The sequence below is a fragment of the Convolutriloba macropyga genome, unplaced genomic scaffold (genome assembly GCF_964194025.1).
Source record: "Convolutriloba macropyga unplaced genomic scaffold, txConMacr16.3 SCAFFOLD_3510, whole genome shotgun sequence".
Taxonomy (NCBI): Eukaryota; Metazoa; Xenacoelomorpha; order Acoela; family Convolutidae; genus Convolutriloba; species Convolutriloba macropyga.
Window position 1 is genome coordinate 1 of NW_027450711.1, and position 21,260 is coordinate 21,260.

Genomic DNA, 21,260 nt, shown 5'->3' on the forward strand with positions numbered 1-21,260 from the left:
AATACAATCCTACAATCGAGTTCGCGGCGCGAGTGCACACGGAAATCCAACAGGCAGGGTAACAGTCAACCGAGCACCGATTGGTCAATGTAAATGATGTGATCAGGCTTGGACTACAACGCACCGCTAGGTTTGCCCTGCACTGGGTAAGAGATGCAATCATTGCGGTTTGTCTAACCACTTCGCAAAGGTATGTCGAAAAAAGCTCAAAACTACACGAAATTCTCGACAAGGTAGTCGTTTTAATAATGTAGAAACTGCTGAAACTGCAGAACAAATTACGAATTCTGAAAATCAAAACGTTAATTATATAAACTATAATGAACAACTCAACTCCGATTACGATTCCTCAGACAATAAATACGTTGCAACGGTAGAAAACGTTAGCACACCGCCTAATGCACTGCAAATTATGCCGATAACAATTGGAAATACAGACTGTCATTTGCTTCTCGATTCTGGTAGTGAGTGTACTAATATTAATATGTCACTCGCAAGAGAAATAATGCTTAATTGTGTACAATCACAATGGTTGGAGAAAAAACCTCTCGAATTAAAGTCTTTTCCGAACGATATAATTGAAACCCTAGGAACTTTAAAAACGCCAGTTCGTTTTAATGATTGGAAAATTCATAAAGCAAAATTTACGGTAGTTTGCAGACGGATTTCGACCTGTAATATCCGTGCACTGTTTACGGTTACGGTTTGGGTTGGATGTTATTCTTAAACACTTTAAACCTCGGAGTTACTGAGGAACATTTTCCAAGTTTCAGACTTGAATTTAATTGAACAGATGTATATGCACAATCAGTTTAATACAAAGTTAGAACTATGGCCTGTAAATATTAGAAGTTTTGTGAAGATGAGAAATGTAAAGCAATTAAAGAGAGGCAGCTCGATTGAGTACGGTTTAGTTTTGAATATGTTCTTTGGTTTCAGTCCTATCAAGGGTTAAATAATCTTAGGTTATTTTTACCCAATTTCGTTAATCTCTATGGGATTTTCTCATAGTTATTTTCTACCGCACGGGTCCCTGTTAGTTAAACTAACAGATAACAGGTTTACCTGCTTGACAAATCCCGTCATGAACAAACATTCCTTGACGTGTCCCGTCAAGATGAAACTCCATGATGACTCCCATCATTATTTTTGACGCTTTCTCTATATTGTTAAAATCCGGTTTACTATTAGTAACCGTCTCTTTTTGTTCTCCTATTTGTTTGTCAAATTTTCGAATTAAACGTTTAATATGTAATTTATGAGCATGTCATACAATATGTTTCACTATACTGCCTCCCTCTTAGAAAATGTGAGTGTTCCACTCACTCACACAGCAAGAGTTTCAAATGTCCATTTTCGAGTTCATATATTCTTGTGATTTTTCAATCCCGTACTTGTCATAAATATTACGGGCCTCCTCGTCTTCCATAATTTTCTTTGCTTGAAGAATGATTTTGAACATATCCTCACGACCACCCTTGTCCGGATGACAGTGCATTGCCAACGTTTTGTAATGTTTCTGGATAGTACTGGTTGTGGCCCCCTGTGGCAGGAATAGAAGTTCATAAAAGTTTGGAAGTCGACTGAACGGGCTCTGCGCGTTGATCGCCTCCAGCCTCCTCTGTATGACCTTCTTTGAGGTTTTGCTCTGTTTTTACTCTACCCCTTAGCTTTCTATTGTCTATCTCGGCATTCTCCAACTCCCGAGCTAAGCACTCCCGCTCGTCCACCAGAGCGATACATTCCCTTGTTTTTGTTTCGGCAACATTTGCAACCTCCTCCAACTCTTTCTTCAATGTTTCGACCTGCCTCCCTCAGGACTCCCGCTGAGAAGTTGCCGTTTGGTCTCCAGCAATTGATCACCCAATCTTTGACTTTCAACTTTTAACTGCCGGAGCTCCTCTTCAAGCCGAGCCCCGGTTTTTCCCAGCATTTCGCTCTTGTCAATCTTCTTTTGTTGTTCCTCGATTCTGTGTTGCATCTCACTTAACTCCCCAACGCTAATTGCGGCTCTATCCACTATATTGGGTGGTTGCAGCTGCGTCAGTGGCACCACGTACCTTTTGTTTGAGGTTACTCCAACAATCCGATACACTTGGTGCCTGACTATCGACCTGACCTCGAACAACTTGGGTAGATAGTAGCAATAATCACCAACTTTTGGTTCTGCCATTCCTAAATATCATACACGTAAATTAGTCTAATGTATCAATCTCAATTTCTGCTATATCTGGTACAGATTTTGCCTTTTTTGCTTTTATAACTACGATGTTTGTTTCACCATCACACCGTTCAACTGTCCCTTTTCTTGTCAATTTTTGCTCCTTTGTTCGTTGTTTTAGATGATGAAAATAACCTAGTTCCCCCCTTGGGTTAATGGGTTGCAGTGCAATTACAGGATTGGTGCCACTGCGTAGCATATCGATTGAGAGAAACACGCGTACCAAACAAAATTTGATTTTAGATCCAATAAAAATAGTCATCAAATTGATGGTTATTTCCCTGGCCACATGCCAGATTTGTTTCACTTCATTACCCAAGTTTTCAAAAATCAGCAATTCATGCCACTGATTATTGTACTTTAAGTCCGTGTTGAAATACTCTAGCGTCTCATGCTCATATAAACCTCCTTGTCCCTGGAAAACTTCCCTTCCTGTTATCGTCTTTCTCGAATGCCTTAACCTTTGGGCCCTTTTGCTAAGTTCCAGGTCCTTGTCATTGAAAAGCCCTTCCATTGGCGCCGAAGTTGACCAATTGACGTTAACTCTATAGTTAGGCATATCATTGGGTTTTTCAATTAATTGTATCCTTCGCCCATCTGTTATCCATGACCCATTCTGCAATTCAAGAGCGTTCGGGTACATGGGGTTGCAATTAATCAGTGTGAAATTTCTATAAAATACTCTAGAAATGGGGTCCATGTATCTATTTACTTCTGAGGTATTGTCAGAAAACACCCTAACTGGTACTTCCTCAGTACAAAACTGATTTTCGACAACATGTACGATTACTTTAGCGCACCTATGGACATAAAGTATTCCTCCCGCTCTTTCTGCGTGTGTACCCAGAGCGTTTTGTTGACTTAAGAAAATTTGGTGTGAATTTCCATTAATTGATGTCGTTAGAATCATAGCTCTGTGCAGTTTTTCTATGTGACAATTTAATAACTCTATTTGTTTCAGGTTTTCAAACATGCCTCTAAAATCCCATACGAAAAGTTGGTCGAGTTTTATGTCCCTGAGATCTGTCTCAGATATACCTGTTGTTGCAAAATTATTTTCTGTGGCCGTCAATTTTTTCGTTGTGTAAAACAAATTTCTGTGGTTTGTTTCAAAAAGCAGAAAACTGTCTATATGTTTTGTGTTGTTTTTCAACTGGACAACTAAATTTCTTTTTCTGTCTAATTTGCTTGTCAAGTACTTTTTGTTTCCAGCGCGGACTATTTTTGCTGTTATCGAGTCTGAATATTTAACGATCGTTAAGATGTTTGGTTTTTTGTCTTTGTCAAACAGATATTGTACTGAATCTATTTCAAATGTGTCTCCTTGATATAACAAGGTCTGCTCCTGCTTCAAAGGGTCTTTAAAATATAACCATGTTCCTTCATTTGCTTCCCTAGTTTCAATGAACAAAGTCCCCATAAAACTTCAGCATTTATCATGATGTTACCTTTCTGTGTTTCACCTTTTGGATTGATCCAATCCACGGGGTAGACATAATTCACTCCTTTCTCATCTCCGCCTTTCAAAGTTTTTGATATCTTCTGAACAAATTCAGCGTCGGTTCAGTCAACATTCATCTCGTTGAGGACTTCTTTGGGAGCATTGAATTCAAAATCCCCAAGAGCCGGTAACCGCGCCTTGTGTCCCTGCCATAGACAGACTGATTCTTTTATTGGGTAAAACGTTGGAATTGTTTGTGATTTTTCGTTTAAGTAAGTTTTGTCGTCATACCAACTACTTTTTATCAGCACAGTTACTGTATATGCAGCCCTGTACATGCAGTATTTTAGTTTATTCATGCTGCTTTTGGCGTACATCAGTCCTCCTTTGTTTACCTGCTCCTCATTTATATGTGACGTTTCATTTCACCTAAACACACACCACACACCGTGACCACAGACACACTCCTTTTTATCATTGTTACGTTTATCATTTTTGGTTCTTTTTGTCAATCGATTATTTTCCAATTTTTAATACATATGGTAATTCCTACCTGGTTTGACCTTTCCCGGTAATCCTGCAAGGATCATATATGATGTCATAATTAAATATTATCATGTTTGCTAGTACGATCCCTGCATGACTAAGGAGATCATACTTGATCCTTGCACCTGTTTATAATTAATCATCATATCATTTTTAGAATTTTTCGTGAGCAGAAATTAGTTAGATTTAAAATCGTGGTTCTGTTTGTGGATTAGATTTGATTGTTCACCCCGAATTCCAAATCGCTTATTGAGCGTTTAATCAATATTTGAATAGAGATTCCCATACTTTCGCCAAGCTAACTCCATGTCATTGTCAATGCCGCCTTAAAACTTTTAGACGCTAATGGAATCAGCACTATGGAATAATCAAGTAAATATTTTTGAAATCTGCTCTGTATGTACCAGAAAAATGCACTGGCTCACTGGCCTAACCCTCCGAATTTAATTCGGGGCTAGCTGATTTATGCTATCCCGACTTTTTCGTTAAACTTATCGATATCTCCTACGCTGATATACAAAAGAGGTATCAACACAAAATTCTTATTCAAAAAACTTTTTAGACTTCTTTTCAATATTCATTTTCGGAAGGAAAAACGAGGTTTAAATTTGAATGATTGATGCAACTAAAACACTGAAATGGCTAAAATGGCGTTCAATCAAAACAGAACATAATGAATCTTGATTTAAGAAATGGGAAAAAAAGTTTGCAGAACTTTTTTTTATCATTTTCTTTCTGAGACTATTTTTATTTAATCAACCAAAAAATTTTTTGAGGTCAAGGTTGAGGAAACGTTCAAAGTTGAGTAAAAAATTACGTAAACACTTTTTTGCATAAATTGGTTTGGAGATACTTCCAATTAGCAGCTTTAAGTTATCACTAATTTTTGAGACAATTTTTTCAAAACTCTTTGATACTTGCAATCAAAATTTAATCTAAACTGGAGTTTGCAAATAGAAGTCCTTTCACATTGCTATCTGCCTGAACAAGAATAAATATCAGAAGATTGCAAAAAGAGGCTCATTTTTTCGTAAAATACAGTTTCCTCGAAGTTACTTGACATCCAAAATTTCAACACTCAAAATCCATGACACTGTTTATGTCCATTTTTGTTCCCACCTACTTAATTGGGGCCGGAACTATATACTCAAACGGGTTTTTTTTCGTTCAGTCAATTTTGGCAACTCAATATATTCATCGTAGAGGGCTGAGGGTGGCATCATCAGAAAGTCTGTTCAGCATAGAATAAATAACTAAAAACATGTTTTTGAATTTCATTCTTTCCACAGTTATCGAGATTAAAACTTTGTGTACATTTGAACAATTTTGCTTAAAATATGTTAAACTTGTTAACGGTAGTGTTGTTGGTTTCACTCTAAAATTATAGAAGTGTTGTTTAACTGTTTGATCCGAAGTTCTGACTGAAATTTTTGATAATTTCAGTCTTTTTTATTCGTCACAAACTGTAGGAAATAGGCTTTTTAGCTCACTTTGTTTGAACAAAGCACTAACACAACTAAAATCTGCTGACACAATCTTAGATAATTTCAAAACAACCTAGAGGTGATTATGGGTCCTTTGATAGTGCTCTTGAATAAAACGTTTGCCGGTTTTGCTAACTTAACTCGATAATTATGCAGAAAGCATCATTTATCTTTGATTTTGTATTGAACTTTTTAATCAAATTGTTCATATCCATATTATTCGCAACAAAAAATTAGTCCCAAAAGAGAAACGGCAAAAGCAAGGCTAGTTTTGTTCTAATCATTGTTTCTTAAATTCCAAAAAGTTCGAAATGTAAGCAGTCGATCCCTTAATTAAAACATTTTCGAATGTTTTTTTTTCATTTTTTTAACGTTAATTGAAGAAAAGAACAATTCAAATCAAGGCGTACTAATGAAAGATCCAATTAGCTTCCGAGAGAATTTCAAAAAAAAATTCGAAGCAAAAGAAAAAAAACGAAGGTTTCTTTTGCATTGTATTGTTTTAATGACCTCATTGCCTGTTTTTCGCAAACGGTTAATACAAATTTTGATTTTTGTTTTTGTTTGTCGGTTTTTTGCGGTTGAATGATAAATTCTGGATGGTTGCAGATCTTAGTGGTTTCTTGTGGAGATTAAAGGAACCCCTTTAGCTATTTCAGTTGAAATAGCTAAAATTTAACATGACCTCTTTTTCAAAAATCTGCATTTTGCTGTTCATTTTTGTCTATTTGTTACCTAGGCACATTAACTACAAGTCCCATATCAAACTATTGGCGTTGATGAGAGGCAAAATAGACTAAAGCTATTGTTTTTGTGCATTCCTTTTTGTTTTAATTGCTTGGACGCGTTTTTTTCGCAAAAAAAAAACATTTTACTTTTTGAGTTTCGTCCTTTTATTGTTATTTTTGTAGACGAATGACAAATTCTGAATAATGATCTCAATGGTTTTCTTTTGAAGATGATGCGAACCTATTTATTGATTTCAGTTGCTAGCTAATGTTTTTATATAAATGAAATTGTTTTCGAAAAAAAACAAATAGTTTCAATTTTAGATTTTTTTTAAATTTTAGATTTGTTCTTCTTTTTAATACTTGTTATCAAATCTCATTGTTCAGAGTTCACATATCTCATTATGTTCGAAGAAAGGCCAGTCACTTATATCTTATTTTTTAAGGAATCTGGTTGTCAACGGCTGGAGTGCCCTGTTCTTGAAACATTAAATAGAATACTTTTTTGTCTGAATTTTTCATCTAACTTTTCTGGACGTACGACAAATTCTGCATAAAGACAGGTCTCAAAGTAATCACATTGCGGTATGCATGAACAGAAACCTACTCATAAAAATCATTTGATGTCTAATGGTTTTGCTTATTTGAAATTAGTTGTTTTCAAGAAAACATAAACGCATTTTTTCAATTTTGAGTTTGTTCGTTTCGTCTCCTTTTTAAGGAATCTCAAAGACCAGTTCCATGTTTTTTCTGGTGGTCTTAATAAGGGCAGGTCTAACCGCCCTCTAATATGATATTACTCTCTTTACTAAATGATCTGAGTTGGAGACATTTTTTAAATTCGTGCACCAATTAGTTTTGATCGAATTTAATTGTTGAAAGTTTTCGAATATGTAATTTATGAAAAAGTTCTATCTCTCTCTATCTCATTAGGTATACAACTAAGCCAAACTTGTAAATAAGCGGGGCCGCAAAATTATTGCAAACGCACATTACCGAGCCTCCATGTTGCCATTTTAATATGCAACAAGCAAAGTTCAATTGAATCTTCGGAACTTTGTTTTCATTATAATGATATGCCTTAAAAAGTATTTGATTTTTTTCAAAATTTAATTCAGTTCTCTGATAGTATTTTTTGGCTCATCATGGAAATCGGAAAAATAAAAAAACATATGACTAGTTACATTACAAAAAATATGTAATGTTGGACAGTATCTATGTTTTCTCGTCCATTCAAAAGAATATCGAATTCAAACTTTTTAATAATGGTAACAAACAACATCTTCGGTTCAACAATCTAGACCGTCGTTTTTCGCATAATAAACGCTCATTCTGCCTTTGAGGGTTACTTTTTTAATATTTAAGACCAGTTACCGTAGGCTCCTGGGTCGAGGGGTCAGCAGCTGTAAGCGGATATTTTTGTACAAAATCCGCTGAATGTGCTGAAATTATGTAAGGTTTGTGCTGATTACACTGAAAAAAATATTTAAGCACATGTCAGCGCATCTCTTGCTTAAAATCATTATTTGATTCAGCACCTTTCTCACATAGTTTCAGCAATTGTGAAAACTTTAAATTCAGCGGATTCAGCGCCTTTCTTACATAATTTCAGCACTTGTGAAAACTTTAAATTCAGCGGATTCAGCGCCTTTCTTACAAAATTTCAGCACCTGTGAAAATTTTAAATTCAGCGGATTCAGCGCCTTTCTAACATAATTTCAGCACCTGTGAAATTTTAAATTCAGCGGATTCAGCGCCTTTCTTACAAAATTTCAGCACCTGTGAAAATTTTAAATTCAGCGGATTCAGCGCCTTTCTAACATAATTTCAGCACCTGTGAAATTTTAAATTCAGTGGATTCAGCGCCTCTCTTACATAATTTCAGCACTTGTGAAAATTTTAAATTCAGCGGATTCAGCGCCTTTCTTACATAATTTTACGTGCAATTTGTTTGTTCACTTTTGCTTATAAAGTAGTCAGCATGTAGGCTCCTTCAACTTTTGCACTTATGAAGAGCCACTAATCAATCAAAACTCTGCGTGGTTTTTTTTAAAATGAAAATTCATTTTTTTGAAAAACAGACCGAGTGAAAAGCGTCACATTTTCATCATATGTAACGGAAAGAAGATAATTATACTTAAGCTACCTGATTTCATTCAATCAAGTAGTTTGGTTTTATACCTCAGCTGCAATAACTGCTTTATCTTAAGGTTTGACAAAGTCTTTTGGCAGATATCCAACTGTTTTTAAGTTGAACTGCCCTAGTGCAAGGCCTTTCAGTCTTTACAGTTGCTTTTTCTGAATGTACAGCAGGGAAAACAACTCAAACAGTTTCAACTTGTGCAAGGAAACCGTTGAAAACGCATAAGATAAGTGCTGATATTGTGTATCTTAAGTCCTGAAAGTAATGTAAGAAATGCGTTGACAGCCGCTGAAAATTATATTTTCAGCAGTTAGATCTGACATAATTATCACTTATTGTGCTGAGAACTGCTGAAATTATGTAAGAAAGTTCTGAAAATTCAGCAGATTAAGCGGATTAATGTGGAAGATTAACGCGCTGAAAAATATTTTTTCAGCGGTTGTCAGCGCATTTCTTACATAAACTTTGACGAATTCCTCGACCCGGGCTGAAGGACAAAAACTAAAAGAAAACGCAGCATTCGTCAGCTTTTAAACAAAAGATTTTTTCATAATTCGGGTTGTTCTCTTCCCTCTAATTAATTCGCATTGCTGACTTATTTTATTTTTTCTATGTCTTGACTATTGCATCAAAATTGTTATACTTAATTGTTTCTTTGAAAAACAGGAAAATAAGAAGGAAAAAGTTTCCGATGAAAGCCGTTCTTCAATAAAACATCTTTTACTTCTATCACTAACACTTTGAATTTAAATTTATATGAGTAAATTGTCCCATATCCTGTATTTTTGTTTGATAGTTATTAACAGCTTTCATTTTGAAAAAAAAAACATATCTTATGTGTAAATAAAATTAGCGTGAATTTTTTGAAGAGCTTTTTTATTACGTATTTTGTCATTTTCTGTTGTAGAGAAAACAAAATGGATTTTCGCTCTTAAAACTACAAGAAATTTTCTTTGTAAATCCAATTGTTGCGTGGTAAATATTGAAGACCACGAAATGGTATTATTGGAAAATTTGTCAGCAAACGATAGTTTGAGAACGCAAATTGCGGTGCAACTCTAATCCTCTTTGCTTCCGCGTTATGTCTCTACAATTATTTTTAAAGCCGGTAGAACTTTAAGCTAAAAAAATGACCAGCTCGCTCGTTGCAGCAGACGCTGGATATTTTCAAATACTTGACTGAAGATAAAATCAGTTTTATATTGATGGTTTCAAATTTCGCAGATTTTTTAACCGTTTGAGGGGTTAGAAAAATAATTGCTGATACACATCACCAAATTCTCTTTGTTCTCATTTTAGTTCCAAATTCTTCTGCAGGATAATGTCTCTAAAAATCTACAGCTCTAAGTTTAAGGTACAGTAAGTTCATTTCGCGGGTCTGATTTATAGTAAAGAAAAACCTTCAAGTTATAGCATTTTTGTTTTGTATGGCTGCTTCAATCACCGTTATCCTGTACACAAATATTTTTTCGGTGATATACATTTAGCCCAGTAAGTTAGAGGGAGCAAATTTTTTTCTTCAGATATGAGGAACCCAAATCAACTCTTACTCCAAAACTCACTGTTCCACGAAAAACTGTACATGTTCTGCTCTTGTGTTTAGGTAAAGTTTTGGTGGATTGGGTTAAATTTGACGGGAGGGGGGTTAAAAGTTAATAATAAAACCCAGTTGTACATAGTTGTTTATTTCTTGTCTACCTCCAATTGAGGTAAACTGACGATTCTGCTCTCTAATGCTGATTAGTGTACCCTGTTTGAGTATTTTCAAGGGTGGCGGTTTTTGCGTTTTGTTTATGACTTAATGACTGTTTTTAATACGGGTTGTTTGATCTTTACAATCCTTTTGATCTTTCCTTATTTTCGCTCACTCGTTCTACAGCAGACAAGATTTGGCCCACTAATTCAAAATTAACATAAAATTAAATTTGGTTATGTCTGCGTTGGGGTATACAAGCGTCGAATTTAGGTTCTTCTCAAAATTTTGGGATTTTAACTGTGGTTTAACGAACTCTGTTGGAATAAACTAAGTTAGCCAATGTTATTCTAGTCAGATCAGATTATCAAAATTGAGCGAAACTTTTCATGTGGAGAGAAATTTTCCACGAAATGTGACTTTAAGTCAATTATACAGCATACAAGATATTATGTAATATCTTACCATATATGGTTTTGTTAAATGTAAATCATTGTAAATGTGCAACATAATACGGAACAGAATTTCATAATCGTAGCTAAAATCACTAAATATGGTCACAAAGTTGGCAGCACTCATTCGTTAGTGTAAAATGACATAACATATCATGAAGTGCGAACAAATTAATACCAAAATAACTGGTCAAGCGTTTAAGTAGTTATAAATTTAGTAATTAAATCCTTGCAAATTATTACCTGTCCCATTTTGGCAAGTGTCTGCGCGAACTGAAAGTGCGACCCACAGTCAACCAATCTGATTAGAAGTGGGGGGGGGGGGCTTGAATAAAGGGGTGGGGGCTTTTACAGGGTGTGGGGCTGACTGGAACGAATTTCAGGTCTTAAACAGCATTTTTTCAGTGAAAAGCATGTCTTGCGGATAAGAAAAATAATGCCGATAATGTCTTATTTCAGTTCATAAGAACTGAAATAAGACATTATCGGCATTATTTTTCGTTCGATCAAAAATATAAATAAAAAAACATTATTTAAATTCAAAATTGATCACAATTACGGCACTTCGTATTTTGCAAATTACATCCGTGTTAAATTTTCTCGCATAATTGAATAGTTTGTCGTAAAACAAAAGCGTATTACTATCAAACATTGGGCAGATCAGCTTTCGAATAAGTTTTTTTTTAAAAAAAACAATGAGTGGGAAATCTAACAGTGAAGGAGACAACAACGCCATATCCGAAAAATTTCATCATTTTCTAAAACTAAAACTCGCGAAAATGCCCGAGTTTTATTTGGACATCATGGTTCAATTTTAAAAAGAAGTTATACATGAAATCAGACCAATTCTTGGTAGCGTTTTATCCCAAAACCGCAAAGTCTATAGTTTTTCAAATTAATTTTCATTCGTTTTGAAAACTCAACAAACAAAGATAACTTTGGGATAAGATTCGACTCGATACTAAACACGTATCGGCCGAAATTTGATTCAAGCCCAGATATATAATTCTTAAATACTTCATTAGAACCGTACATAATCATATAAAAGAATCAAGTAACATTTTGCCCCAAAAAATGATAAAAAAAATTGGAAGTTCTGGCACTTTTTATGCCAAAGCTAACAAAACAGATTTTCAAAAGTTAAAAATTTCAAAAAGGTAACAATTCTGAACTCAAATTCATTGTCAAAAACACGTCTCGCTCTTAGTCTTAAGCATTTGTAAGAACAAACAGTCGTCAGTAAGAAAGTTAAAGGATCTGAAAGAAAAAACTGTTTTGTTAAATTAGTTCAGCTTCACAATCATTACTCCTATTCTTCTAAAAATGTTTAAGAAAAACTCAATTTGATTTAGGCGAATTTGTAACACGAAAGGAGAAATGTTTTAAAATTTGAAGGATTTTGAGAACACAAAACCCCGCGAGCCCCAGGAGACAGGTATCGAAAAACCAACTGCTCTAGGGTTTGTTGGCGAAGAAAAATATCAGCTTCTAACCGTTTTATGGACAATTAATTCAAATAAAAAGAGATTTAATGTGCGACTCAAGTTAGTAAAAACTCACAATGATGCAAAAATTTGAGAATTAATGAGAAAGTTGAACAAGTATTTTGCACAAATAATATTTTTTCTGAAGGTTTTGTCTTGTCTTATAAATTAATGCATTCAAACATTTAGGCTTCCGATCGTCTGTGTTGTCAGTAAGGTATCATTTAAAACAAGTTTTGATTTTTGCATTGATTTTTTTTATAATTTTCTTATTTTCGTCTTTCTTTTCTCAAATCTAGTTCAATGCCTATCAGTACAAAATAGTATGAATTTTACAAAACAATGTTTCTGGAAAGTTGATGGAAGTGAACAGATATCGTGCAAGATAAAAAATTCGTCGAGAAATGGTTTATATCTTGCAAGCACTGTAGAAGTTCCTACTGAATTTCAGTGCGAATAAGGCAGAATTTTCAAGAAAGTGTAAAATATTGCAGTTTTGCGGAATAATTGCAACACAGTTATATTTATCTATTGATATAGAATTTTCAGCTGGGGAATATCTTCTCTAACTGTATAAAATTTACTGTTTAGAAAAAACTAGTTTGTATTTGATAGAAAAACTAATTTTTAAATGTCTGTGGAAGACTTATCAAATCATGGCCAATAATTTATCATGATTTCAGACTTGATTCAAACGTGTCCGGACAAAACAGTCAAAGACAAAATATTCCCAGACAAAAAGGTCTCAAATCGCAAAATATTTTCAGAAAAAAGTTGGCACCATTTCGTCTCGGACTGTTTTTGTCTGCTTTCTTAGGACTTTTCTGACTGGGAATGTTTTGTTTGGAAATATTTTGCTATTCGGGACCGATTTTTCCGGGACTGTTTTGTCTCAAGACGTACAAACCTAAACAACGACTTGATCGAAGCGATAAGATTCGCACTTTCTCTGAATCAACACTGATTAAGACTTGACATTCAATCCAAAAGACGAATTGTATTGATAGAAGCAACAAACAAAGTTCAAAAGCCTTACTTATATTCGAAATTATTTCACACGTCACTAATTTTGAATGACATTTACATTTGACAAATGATTTTTTTATAGCAAGATCATCAAATTGAATGGGTGAAAATAGCGAAGCGAAGCTTCTCAATTAAATATATGTGATGACACTAACTATAAATTATTTGATTCTATAATAAATAGGTACATTTTTAATAGAACAACTGTGTTAGCTGTTAGAGCGGTTGCAAAAGTATTACGAACTCTTTAGATCCGTTCTTGAACACTTTGAAGCACTAAGATGAAATAATCTGCACTAACACCCCATAGCCTTAATAGATGTTATCCTAATGAAACGAAACTTGAAATTCCTGGACATAAAATAGTTTTAAATCCGTAATAAGAAATCATTAAGGTGCGCTCAATCTCAATAATTTAGATCGTTGCGAATTTCGATTAGGAGTTATCGCGCTTTATTGACTAAAATTGGCTGAAAAGCGTCATAATGAATTATTATATTTGACTGATCAGGATCAAGGTCTCAGATAAAAAAAGAAGTGCAGATGCGTCAGGAAAATCAAGATCATGAAAGAAGTTAGGAACGTGTGTCAAGTTTCATTTCATTGGGTAACCTTAAAAAATTACAGTCTTAACTAGACGAACCTCTCTCTGTTGATCAGCTGATCTTCTTCTTCGGATCATGTTTAGATTAGAACTGATTCGTCTCTGCACTTTGCTGATCTTTGAAAACCCATTTTTGCCCATTTCCATTGAAGTCGAACGTTTCCCACTCTCCTCAAACGACCCGCTATTGGGCACAAGCGTAGTTGGGGGGCCTTCGCAGATTTTTACACACGAGTTGCGGGTTACCGGTTCCGGTGACGAAATGGCCCGGGATTTCTTTTGTGACGCTTCGTCAGGACGACATTCGTCAATTTCGTATATGGTCGCGTCTCGGGTGATTTTGGGTAAAAGTCGCGCCCGAGGTGACTTTGTGACGAGGTTGCTCGGGGAGGCTTCTGGTTTCGAAAAACTGCTCATCATCGAGGACTGTCTTTGGCTACTTTTCTTGGTTCTTTGATGAATGACGATAAATATTCTTAAGTAAACAATACACATAGTGCAAAACGGAACAATGAAACTGAGTAACAAACTGACGAATTTGAACTCCATCTCAGTTGCGAATTCCACATCGCATTTGTCTTCTGGAATGGTCCGGATTCCATTGTTAAATACCTGATGCCACAGCAAGATTGGAGGTGTGTAGACGCTTGACAGGATCCAGATTACGGCTATGACGATGAGGAAGTTTTTGTAGTTTCGATACTGTCGGTAACTGAGTGCGTGGGCGATTGAGAAGTAACGGTCAAGGGACATGGCCACCAGGTTCAGGATTGAGGAACAAGATGCGAAATAGTCGAGAGATAACCACAGTTGGCACACCTGGAAGAAAGTTCCAATATAATATTTTAATTCTTCTTTTGGGGGATAAAAGGGCGTTAAAGATAGAAACAGAAATGGGCTGTGAGTAGTTCTCCATAATGACGTCACAGAGAACTACTGACAATTTCGGCACATTTTACTTCTGACAATAAACATAGGAATATGACATTGTAAAATCTGCACCGCTCAATTCAGGCATTTTCGCATAATCTTATTTCACATTTCGCGAGGGTGCTAGGAATCAGAGCCAAATGGGCGCAAAGCCGACTGTGAAAAAAATGGGAGTCAGAGCTGAATGCTTAAATCTGCTTGGTCAAATATTCTGATTGTTTTAAAATAAAGTAGAACAAATGTAAAGAAAATGGCAAATTAATCAGTTTTCGTCTCTTGCTTATCTGTGGTGCGCGGGGGGTTGCGCTCCACTCGGCCTCTTTGTGGTCGCAACCCCCGACCCCCGCCAAAAAGCTTCTTCACGAGGGAGAGGAACTTTAGTTTTCGTGCTAGTTTTGATTATTCCAAGCAAGAGACGATTTTTCGCAACTTACAGGTAGTCCCAGATTCCAGGTGTTGTCATTGAGTACAAAGTAGTAGGAGGCTACTGGCATCACGAACAGACCTATGATCAAATCTGCACAAGCCAGACTCCCGATAAACAGGTTGGAGGGAGAGTGGAGACTTTTGTTCCTCACCAACTGAAAAGAGACAGAATATCCTTGAGGATTTCAATATATATTACGTGACTTTGATAAATTCTAACCTTAATTGAAGATGGTGCCGTCCCGGGTTGAAGTTTCATTGATTTCATACAAGGATCATATATGATTTCATACTGTCCATATTTGATTTTTTAGTACTATTCTTGTATGAAACCAAAGAAATTATATATGAACCTAGTATAATTACCAAGAATCATGCGTCTATTTTTCATAAATATTTTCTCCTTTACGTGTTTTTTTTTATTTTTTATTCGGTGCAGCATCACATATATGATTTCCGGCATCCCTTTGTAATCCGCCAAAAGACCTTATAATCATTTGCAAAACTGGACACTACATAAAAAGCAAGTCCAAACAGATAACTAAAGTTAAACGCTCATTTATAGGAAATAACTAGTGAATTTTTTTGAATATAACCTCGAATTCTCGATAAACGCTTCTCGATAAACGACAGAAGTGCTTAGTGACTTCAAGCAGAGTTACTCAACTCTAGACATTCAGTTCAGCATTTTCAAAAATACTCACAAAAGTCATCAAGAAAAGCAAACTAATAAAAGCCTGATTCAGTTTTAAAACACAGATGGTCTGCACTGTCAGCGATTGCGATTCGATGAGTATCTATAGACGAAGCAAGAAACTGAACTTGCACAATGTATGCTTCAATTGGACGAAATGACGCTGCAGAAATCACGACAAAATTCGTTTTTTTGCATGTACGGTTTTCGACTAATAATGGATTGTTTTCGACGAAGAATTGATCATAATTTCAATGAAAGCGTTTTCACAACTGCTAAAGCAGTATCTTCAATCTGATTTTAAAAGCGCCGAGAAGGCCCAACGGGTCAAATATTGTTGAAATCAAACTAAAAACTTTCCGCTGGGCGGACATATGTGCATCGGTTGGAAAACCTCCAACGGCATTCAAGAAGAAGTCTCATTTAGCTTGTTGCATTTCTGTTCTAGTGCTTTAGTTTCGTTCCTAATTTCGTCTAGATGTTCTTGTTCGATGTGTTTAGTTGCCTCTTCTTGATTGGAAAGAAACTTTGCAAGTCGGAAATCGCCGGCTTTTGTCCAAAAACGCTCTCTCAAAATACAGTAGAAAGAAAAAATAAGGTTGCCACGAACAAAAATTCGGTGAACAGACAAACAGTCCCAGATAAAACAGTCCCAGACAAAACAGTCCCAGACAAAACAGTCCCAGAAAAATCAGTCCCAGAAAATACAGTCCCAGACAAAATAGTCCTAAATTTTTTCGCAAAAAACAATAATTGATTATAAATCAGATCAGAAAGAGGGAAAAACTGGGAAAAGATTTAAAATCCGGAGAACCCGGCCATGGGTTGTCGTGAGAGAAGGGGATATGAAAAGCAAGCTCATAATAAACATTTTGCAATATCCAGATCGCTTCTAGCGTTATTTTTGAACTTAAGAAATTTTGATCGAAAATGAATGGATTGAATTACAGAAAATAAAGGATCACAATAACAAAATCAACACCTGTTAGAGCTTAAAATTATAACTGCTGCCTCTCCAGAAATCAATGATATTCTGATGCTGACACTTTTGAACAAGTTCTTTTAAAATTGCATCAATTTTTGCGTTATTGCTTTCTTTGGCCTCTTTAATTGCTGGCCTCCTGTTATCTTCTCCACCATTGTCTCTGAGTTTTTTTTTGTTCTTCGTACGTCCCTGAATTTCTCAATCAGTTTGGGAAGTGAAGGATGTTTTCTGTTAACCAATTTTACAAAATTACTGTTCCAGCCTTCGACGGAGTAGTTTGTTCTGTCGTAGCCCTTCTTTATGCGCTCGCAGCAATTCATCGTTCAATTGCAAATTGCGGTTTCTGTATCTGTCTAGTAGAGTTGTTTCGGCCGATTTAATTGTCTTCAAAGCAGTTGCAAATTGGCTCACAGTCCTCTGGGCAAGTTGACTGTAATTCTTCAAATGCAGTAATGAAATCTTTGACTGGCAAGAAATTTGTGCAAAGCATCACTCTTATATGCTCTTGGAACTCCAAGTCATTGTTTTATTCCGATGCTTTGCCGGCTGACTGCACTTCTCTCCACAGGTTGTGACCAAGTTCAAAGAAACAAAATTGAATTTTAAATGTTTTCATTCCGCTGAAGGAATGCGTTCCGGACTGCAATTTCGAAATCGAATGTTACTCGATTTGTTGATGATCCCGGAAGGGAACAGAAGAGTTTTCGACAGCTCTCTTCTTTTTTTACCAGGAAGAAGAGCATATGCGAGAGCCAAGAGCATAAGACGCCGTCAACCCAAGTGTGAATTGTGTAGACCTGATAGAAGACGCTTGGAGCTGTTGAAAATGTCCCATCGCAGAACCAGCCGTCTAATTGCTCGAGCAATTAAATGGCGGGACGAGTAGCAAAAATAATAGCTCTTTTTACATCTTGGGGCACTGAATCGTAATAAAAGAGTTTATCGCCACTATGTGCCATTTGTGAAAAACTCGGGAATCTAAAATCGTTTCAGCATTGAGGGCTCATTCATTTGTGGACGATTTTATTGGCGCGTGCTGTTAACTGTCCTTTGCTTTGAGTTGTATGTTGTGGCTGCTGTTTCTCTGTTGATGTGTTTTTGGGCAGCAAATTTTGTTTGGCGGGGAGTCTCGTCAGCCATTGCTTCTCTGTCTTTCAACGCCGAGCAGAATTTTCTCTTTTCAATTTCTGCTGGATCAGGTAAATGGCTATGAACTGTTATAACTTAAATTTCTTCAATGCATAGTCTGATTCCACCATTGCATTTCGCAATACAGCAGCGCCAAGAAGATGCGCAATCTTTAAGTTGTCTGTGCCCTATATAGGCATAGCCTTCAAAGACGAGCAATTCCGATTTTTTGTTTGTCTGAATTCCTTATTCATGATTAGCGTCAAAATTATGACGCCAAACATCGTAAGGCAGTGTTTTATATGCTTCCCATTTAAAACAAAACCTTTCATTGAGTTTAACAGCTAGTTTTGCGTCCACTTTTAATACTTTGATAACTTGATTCAGTTTAGCTTAATTGTCGGATTAACTTTTTTTAATTTGTGCGTTGAGTTTTAATCTGTAAAATTTAGAGACTATTTTATCTGGGACTGTTTTGTCTGTATTTGGGCCTGTTTTGTCTGGGACCAATTTGTTTGGGTCTATTTTACAATTTAGGACTTTTTTGTCTGGGACTGTTTTGTCCGGACACGAAAAACTCAAATATCGAGAAACTCAAATCAATAGAAAATTAAAACAGCCAATTTATAATTCAGAATCTAGTTCACGCTTGAGAAAGAAAGATTAGACATGGCCGTATAAAATAAACGGAAAAAATCTCATCAGTGACTTTTTGGTTTTGTATAAGAATCAAAATTTCCAACATCGCTATGCCATTTAATGATTGTACTTGTCACTATATCATTAGAAAGGTATTGAGTTTTATGGCACCTGAATTTTTCCCAATTCTCGGGTAGAACAAGTGACCTAGACTTGCCAGAGTTCCTAGAGTTGCGTATATTTACTGTAATTGCGGGGTAGAGGTTCTATCGGCGGGGCGGAGGGGGGCTAAAATGTAAGAGCACCCACAAATGAAGTAGAATTTAGGTAAATAGAGAACTTACCACAAATAGGACGAGTCCATTTCCAATGGTGGTGACAGCTGATATGACAATGAGAAGGACGAACAGCATTATGGACCAGTCTAAACCCATGAAAAAGAATCCTTCAAACGGTACTACCGACTCAGTACTATCAACAGTTATATCATCACCACTACTACCAACACCATCATTATCAGAATAACCATTAAAAGCGTCACTGTTTGACTGAGATGAGTTATAGAACGCCATTACTGTTATAAATTTCTCAAATTCATTCTATGCAACAATAAAATTTGTTAATTCAAATTTATATCGCGCTTTTATTGAATATAAATCACAAGATGTCCTGTGTATTTTTAGTGAAGTATTAAACAAAATGGTAATAAATATAAAATGTCAAGAGTTCAAAACAGAGATTTTTCGAGGAATAAAGTAAAACATTAATAATTTTGAAATGTGTCAGATGATTTTAACAAAGTTTTACAGAAATTCAAAGGTTAGGTAAACTTTAAGGACAATAACTGAACAACGTATAATAAATGTCAGTAAAAAGTCCAGTCAAGTCTAAGAATAACAAACCAATAAAATTAAGAAATGAAGATAAGTTATTAAAAAGTCAGTGAACTAAATTAAATTAATTGACATATAATCAAGTTAGAGATAATCAATATTAAAAGCCTTGAAACCAATTGCAGGTAACAAAGTAATTAGAAAAACTCGCAAAGTTGATTTGTCACTAAGTAATCAGCATATACTAATTTAGTCAATAAAATACGCAAGTTATGAACCTCAAAAGTTCACTTCCTTATAACGTATTTTCCATTTTTTTTTACTCTGGCGCCATATTTCATGCAAACCTATTTGAAACCTAAAATTGAACTGATATCGATATCATACACAACTGTGGTTCAGTTCCCAAAACTGATCAATAAAACTCGTTAAACTGAACAAATATCATTCAAATTTGTTCAGGAAAGTCTTTATTTTGACAGTAAAATACAATAGTCCGATAGGGGTTAATTGAAAACAAACTTCTGTTGTCTAAACCGGATATAATAACATCCGAGATCAATTTTGCGACAAATATTGCAGCAGTGGAAAAAGTGGAAATTTTGCAGCATAAGAAAGAAATCTGTCAAATGGTTAAAACACTAGCGAAGCTTTTTGTGTTATATGATTTTAGAAATGCAAATAAAAATAAAATTGATCAATTGGATTTACGTGTGAATTGAAAATTTATAGAATTTTCAAAATTTAGTTGTTCGAGTTTCAAGAAAACTTTTGAAAAGCGTAAGAATGAAGTCATTCGCATATTGGTAGAAATCCGGTTAAGTGTTTAGTCATAAATTGAACTGGTTTAAATTTTAATTTATTATTTGACACGTAGGAGACGCCCTAAAAGGCAAAATTTATGACTGTGACATATCGGTAACATATGCAGCTGTTAATAATTCATAACAAAATCTGGCATTCATAAATGCAAGTCAAATACTGGCTATTTTATACCCAATTTAATACAATTGACCAAATATAAACCTATCAAAGCATACGGTAATAATTGTTTTCGATATTGTAAAAAATGAAAAACAAGTCGCAAATTTTATGTCGTAAATTTTGACCTAAAAATATTTCAGCCACTCCCCATAAGCTCTGAAATAGTTCCTCTCAAACATAAATTGAGAATAAGGAAAATGTGGAAATTTAAGAAATCAATTGCTGATTAACGTCCCGCAGTTCTGGGAAAATCTGGCTTGTGGGTTATTTTTACCGGGAAAAGTGGAAAGGTGGGCGCGAACATGAATAAACCCTGTTCACGTGCGCAGGTAGGAAACAGAGGGTCGAGGTGTGGGTTAAGGGTGGGGGCTTAAATAAGGGAATGTGTAGGTTGGGTTTGTTGTGGTCTCTGTAGAGTGGCGGCGGGCAACTACAAAACGGGGTGAAATGGGTGAATTATTATCGAATTCGGTCAATTGGATCGCATACTTGTAAGATAATTCTTCACAAATTAATTCCTGGATTTCCCTCAGGTGCGCAAATAAAGTACGAACAAAAGGTTGCTGAACCAAATCAATGAAGCGTGAACAAAGGCCGAAGCAAAAGGTGAAGAGGAGCTTTGTTAGATATAATATTTGTAATAATTGGCTATCTACCTTGTTTATTAAATCTTGTTTATTCCCCCATTGGCCTATTGCCTTTAACAAGTGACGTGTTTCCTTATTACGATTGTTCGTCCGGGTTTTTGATGGCGTTCCGGCTGACAATTTTGAAATAAATTTAGTTCACGCATCGACTTGCTAAAGACTATATACACTT

At 35.5% G+C, this 21,260-nt stretch overlaps 1 protein-coding gene across 1 annotated transcript; it reads right to left on the minus strand.

Moving 5' to 3' along the window:
- Nucleotides 1-1,809: 1,809 nt before the first annotated feature.
- On the minus strand, nucleotides 1,810-19,270 carry LOC142356093 (muscarinic acetylcholine receptor M4-like; the record flags this gene model as incomplete). The annotated part of the gene is made up of 5 exons (XM_075408063.1): nucleotides 18,969-19,270; nucleotides 15,187-15,333; nucleotides 13,862-14,641; nucleotides 10,952-10,981; nucleotides 1,810-2,038 (listed from the first exon to the last, which is right to left on the minus strand). Coding segments are annotated over exons 1-5 (1,414 nt in total), but the record flags the coding sequence as incomplete, so codon positions are not given.
- Nucleotides 19,271-21,260: the final 1,990 nt, after the last annotated feature.